Source organism: Leucopleurus acutus (assembly GCF_964270905.1).
Source record: "Leucopleurus acutus genome assembly, chromosome: 4".
Taxonomy (NCBI): Eukaryota; Metazoa; Chordata; class Mammalia; order Artiodactyla; family Delphinidae; genus Leucopleurus; species Leucopleurus acutus.
Genome location: NC_139146.1, coordinates 122,004,521 through 122,010,520, shown reverse-complemented (window position 1 = coordinate 122,010,520; position 6,000 = coordinate 122,004,521). Strand labels below are relative to the sequence as shown.

Here is a 6,000-nt window from a genome sequence, read left to right as displayed (position 1 = left end):
TGATTGGTATTAGTCGTATGTGGATATTTCACGTTATAGGTGCTTAGCACTGAGCACCACATTCTGAGAGGAAACCATGAGTGTATTAGTGTGTTTGTGTGTGTGTGTGTGTGTGTGTGTGTGTGTGTGTTGTAATCTGCAGTTCCCTTTGAAGCATGAAGACTCTGGCAAGGCATCTTGCTCGGGTATAAATGTGTAATAATATTTGTAGCCCTTTGTCAATTGTATAAATTGGAAATATCTTTTCTCAAATTTCCCCACACTCTCTTTATACTGCCCTCTAATTAAAAGGAACTCTAAAATTTCATATGGTCAAACTTATGTTTTCCTTCATGGCAGGTGCATTTTTGTAGATATTAACTAAAAAAAAATTTTAATTGAGAGATCATGAAGATATTCCTCTATTTTAGCTCCCAAATGCCCTATAGTATGTCCATTCATATGTGGCTGGAGTTGACTTATATACACAGAATCAGTTCAATATTCTGGATCCCTTCTCATTAAAAGACTGAAATTTAATTGGGTGGGGGGAATGACATCATTATAACATTCAATCTTCTTAATATTTTATGTGGTAATTCTTGTCATCTATTTTTGTCCTTTTAAAGATTTTCTCTGTAATGTTTTACAATCATCTGTGCAGAGGCATGCATATTTTTGTGAGATTTCTTCCTAGATATTTGCTGTTTTTTGGTTCTATTACAAATGGCAAGTTTCATTTTCGGATTGATGCTCTTATACAGAAATGCACTTGAATTTTGCATATTGATCTTGCATGTAGCAACCTTGCAAAATTTACATATGTATTAAATTCATTTGTAAATCATTTTGGGTTTTCTATGTAAAAAATCATATCATTACTAATAGGAAAATTTCTATTTTTTTCTTTCCAATTATTATACTTGTTCCCTCCTTGCCTGTTTGTGCTGCTTATGAATGCCAAAGCATTGTTGAATAGGTGTCGCATTTCCATTCTAAGAGAAAACTATCAGAATTTTATCATTGTTGTAGGGTTTTGGTAGATATCCTTCAACAGATTAAGGAAGTTCACTTCACTGTCTAATTTTCTAAATTTTTTTTTTTTTCTTCTCATGACTCCATGTATTAACCTGGGAAAGCTGACTTACAAAACACCACAGACTGACTGGTTTAAACAAAACAAATTTATTTTCTTCCAGTTCTGGAGGTCCAAGATCAAGGTGTCTGCAGGTTTGTTTTCTACTGAGGCCTCCTTGGCTTGCAGATAACCTCTCTCCGTGCCCTCCCATGGCCTTTTCTCTATGCATGCACATCCCTGGTATCTTTCTCCTTTTGAGGACAGTCATTGAAGTAGGGCCCAACACCGTGTTAAACAGGTGATAGCAAGAATCCTTTTTTGGGGCTTCACTGTCCCTAGTGGCGCAGTGGTTGAGAGTCTGCCTGCCGATGCAGGGGACACGGGTTCGTGCCCCGTTCTGGCAGGATCCCACACGCCGCGGAGCAGCTGGGCCTGTGAGCCATGGCCGCTGAGCCTGCACGTCCGGAGCCTGTGCTCCGCAACGAGAAAGACCGCAGCAGTGAGAGGCCCGCGTACTGCAAAAAAAAAAATAATAATAATAATAGAATCCTTGTTTGAGGTCCATTGTCAGACAGAACACTAACAGAATTTCATCACTGTGGTGGGTTTTGGTAGATATCAACTAACACATTAAGGCAATGACCTTTTCCTAATTTGCTAAATTTTCCTTTTTTTAAATCACTGACTGGTCATATTAGATTTGTCACCATTTTCATTTAACCTTGATTACCTACTTAAGTGCCCTACCTCTGAATACAGTTTGTGGTGGGACACATTCAGTTCATAACTATGGATGATGAATTTTATCAAATGATTTTTCTGCCATCTATTGAGATAATCATGAGACTTGTTTTCATTTAGTCTATTATGTAGTAAAATAAATTGAGTATTCAGTGACGTTTCTTATTGGTCTCTGGATTTTTAGAATATAACTTTATTGGTTGTAAAGCTATGCATGTGTGGTAAACCTTTCAAGAAAAACAAAGGAATTATTATTATTATTATATATATTTTTTGCGGTATGTGGGCCTCTCACCGTTGTGGCCTCTCCCGTTGCGGAGCACAGGCTCCGGACGCTCACGGGCCCAGCCGCTCCGCGGCATGTGAGATCTTCCCGGACCGGGGCACGAACCCGTGTCCCCTGCATCGGCAGGCGGACTCTCAACCACTGCACCACCAGGGAATCCCCAAAGGAATTATTAATATCAAGATACTGGATGCTTCAAGCTGAGGAAAATGGGAGTGACATAGTGTGTTAGAATCCACGGGGCCTCTGAGCTACCGTGTAATGTTTGATTTCTTCACCTAGTTGTTTTATACATGAGTACTAATTTTACTGTTCTCCTTTAAATTGTATCTACATGTTTACTACACAATTGTATATGCCTGCTTTTCATAACAAAACAAAAATAGATGAGTCACACTCAAAGATGAAATAAGCTACTGTGAAAATTAGAAATAGAATAGAAACATGCTTAAATGTTGGAACCAGGAAGAGAAAAGTAGCAGCCAGTTTAACCCTGTTGAGACATGGAAACAAATCTCCCCAAGCACAGGAAGGAGCAGGGACAATCTGCAAGTATTTAGGGGAACTTCCCTGGCGGTCCAGTGGTTAAGACTCGGAGCTTTCACTGCATTGGGCGCAGGTTCTGTCCCTGGCTGGGGAACTATGATCACACATGTCACAGAGGGGGAGGGGTGTTATTAGGCCCCCAAAATAAAAAACCAAGGAAAAGTATAAGACTGATCTTTTTCTGTGTCAAATATCTCCCAGGAAGATGTATAAATCATCTCACATAATGTCATAGTTACTGGACAATCTCAAATTTCAAGTAAGAGAGTAATTTAGATGTACTACTGGTAATGAGCAAAACCCAACCCCTGTATAAAGGGCAATAAATCTGCCTGACCTTTGCCCTCGAGGGAGACTGGACAGTATACAAACCTGCCTGTGCTCTGATGGAGATGCCACCTCTATCTTTCAAGGCTGTTTCCCATAAAAACGTCCTGGGAAACATAGTCCTGAGTGGTCGGTCCCTTGCTCCCGACATGTGCAAGACGCCCCCTGAGAACTGTCTCCACACAGGTGTGTTTCCTCTCCCACATGGAACGTGTAAGGTGCTTATGGAACAGGTAAATGTATAGGTATAGGAAATATGCAAGTGTTCACACATTTACTGAAGCTGTGAAATTACAATTTTATATGCTCCAACGTTAGAATTCCAGAAACACTTTACGGTTAAACTCCACGTCCCTGTTAGTTCCCACAACATCTCTACTGCTATGGAAACACCACCAACAACAACAACAAAATAGAAAACAAAATGAGAAAAACTTTCTTCATGACTTTAAGTCAAATAAACATTAAAAAAAAAAATCTCGGTGCCAGATGTAAGGACAGTTGTAAACATTCTACCTACTGTCCATAAATTTCAGGAAGAAAAAGAAGCAAAGTCAAAGATCATCCTTAGTAATCTCTTACTGCGCAGATTGTAAGAGGTTGAGTATAGCATCCGATAGAGAAATAGGGCTTTAAGATCTCAGAAAATTTGTCGGTGAAAGAGTGGATGTGGGACCTGTCCTTCCAACTGTAGAAGGAAATCGCACGCAACTCATAGTCCAGATACACATCGATCCCGCCAGGCTCCTCCTTCAGCTCCAGGGGAAGGGCGCCCCCCGGCCCGCGGGCCTCACAATCCCCTCCGCGCAGCCCCAGAGTCCAGAGGCGTTTCTGTCCCTCCAGGCGCCCACCGCCGCTCCTGGAGGCGGAGTCTGCGCGGACGCCCACAGCCCACGAGGCCCCGCCCACCCACCCCTCCCACTACCGCCCGCCGCTGGCAAAGCCCACAAAGCCCAGCACCGCAGGCTCCGTGCGGAATCTCTGCGCGCTTGGGGGAAAAAGCTGCCTGCTCCTCGCAAACGTCACCGACTTTCTATCCTCGGACACGAGCAGGTTGGGATGCGCTGTCTCGGGGTCCAGGGTCACGTCCTCCCCGAACTTCTGAATGATTTTCTGCAGAGCTGAGTGCTGCGGGGGGACAGGCTGCAGCCTTCCCGCCTCAGCTGGAAGGAGTAGACGTCGGGGCACCTCAGACGCTCGCACCTGCCCAGGACGCCCCCGATGCCACTCAGCAGCCTGGCTCCAGGCAGCACGCTTCTCTCTGTCACCTCGTGCAGGAGGCCCCGCAGCTCGCAGATGTGGTCTGAGGAGGCGGTGATGTTGGCGCCCAGCTGCTCCCGGATGTCCTGCTCCTCCTGGACCAGCCTCGCCAGGACGGCCTCCTGCTCGCCGTCCACAGCCCGGCTCAGCTGCCGGAACTCCGAGGCCAGCTCCAGCCGCTGGCGCTGCACCAGCTCCCGCAGCTCCAGCGGCTTTCTGTCCTGCGCGGCCACCAGGCTGTGGGCATCTGCCACCCGCCTCTTCAAAGGCTCCACGTAAGCGCTGAGCCTCTGCCGGTGGTCAGCCGCGGCCTCGCCCACCGGCCTCAAGTGGCCCTGGTGCTCAGGGGTCCGTGCGCACAGGGGACACAGCACTTCCACGTGTTCCTCGCAGAAGAGGCTCAGGACCTGGCGGTGCAGCTCGCACAGGCGCGGCTCCTCGCAGCTCCTCCTGTTGCTCCGGCTGCTCTGGAGCAGCCTGGCCACACGGATCATCCTGCCCAGCTGGGTGTTTCTCCTCACCTGCCGCTCCTGGCACGGGTGGTGGCACATGGGGCAGGGGAACCTGTCCTCCAGGTGAGCCCAGGACCGCTGGATGCAGAAGGGGGCAGGAGTTGTGCCCACACTCAGTGGTGACGGGGTCTCTCAGGCCCTCCAGACAGATGGAACAATTGGCTTCTGCCTGGAGTCCAGCCAGGGCCGCTGCCACAGTCATCAGGGCTGCACTGAGATGGGTTTCTTAGGAGGCCGGGCTACTGGGTCTCTGCGCTGAGTAGCAGGTGCACCCTCGGGTCTCCCTCCTTCCTGTCCTGGATGTTGCAGGACTCTGGGGTGCAGGCAGGTGTTCAGGGAGGCTTCCTCCACTCCTGCGGCCTATCATAGAGCATCTGGGCAACTCGCTGCCCTCAGCAGCTCCAGGGTGTGAAGCCAAGCTCAGCAACTCTCTGGGTCAGAAAGCAGACACAGCTCCAAAGTGCCTTTTCCTTCCTGGGGATGAGAAAATAATCCTTCCTGTGAAAAGGCTGCCCTGTGTCTTGAGGGACTCTCACTGCCATGGTGAGGCATCCTCTGATCCTCCCCTCCACCACGACCCACCTACACCCACATGGACCACAGGTTGATGGCACCAGGTCCTGGGACTGTGGAAAGTGTGTGGGCTTGAGGACAAGAGCCCAGGGCCTGGATGGGACTCCCCCTCAGTCACCTCCTATCTGGGAACCTGGGGAAAGTTACATAACATCCCATTTCAAAGAGAATCTGGTTAAACGATAAAAAACCCAGCTTCAATAATTTCAATCTTGTCAAAAATCTAATTAAAAAAACTGGTACTTTTTGGCTTAAACCACAGATCCTTCTAACAGCACTGAATTCATAATACATCAAAATTTACTTTTCACTTAAGCTTCTCAACTACAGAATATATGAAATTTTTTGCATAAGTGGATGGGATTTGGACTAGATGAAATTTGCTCTGGGCACCCTCCCAAAACTGACTTTTCACTTCAAGCTCAGAATGAGATTGAGATCAGTACGTCAATTTGAGTTGAAGCTGAGAAATACACACACATACAAACGTACTCCCTGATGACAGTGGTGAGCTGCCAACTAGTGAGGATTTGTGGAGTCAAGATCCTAAGAAGAAGGTGTGGAGCTTTCCCTTTGAAGCATCTGCTGATTCTCAAAGAGGCTGAGAGGCCACCAACTCTCAGGGCTGAGAACTCTTGAGTTCAGGGCACCCACACAGGAAGAGTCCTGTTAGACGCTCCAAACTTTCCACTGGGATC

At 47.2% G+C, this 6,000-nt stretch overlaps 1 protein-coding gene across 1 annotated transcript; it reads right to left on the bottom strand.

Annotated features, from left to right (window-relative positions):
- Positions 1–3,524: 3,524 nt before the first annotated feature.
- On the bottom strand, positions 3,525–4,931 carry LOC309960741 (tripartite motif-containing protein 75-like; the record flags this gene model as incomplete). Its single annotated transcript, XM_082837677.1, is given in 4 exon segments — positions 3,525–3,816; positions 3,883–4,094; positions 4,097–4,822; positions 4,824–4,931. Coding segments are annotated over 4 exon segments (1,338 nt in total).
- Between the last annotated feature and the right edge of the window lie 1,069 nt (positions 4,932–6,000).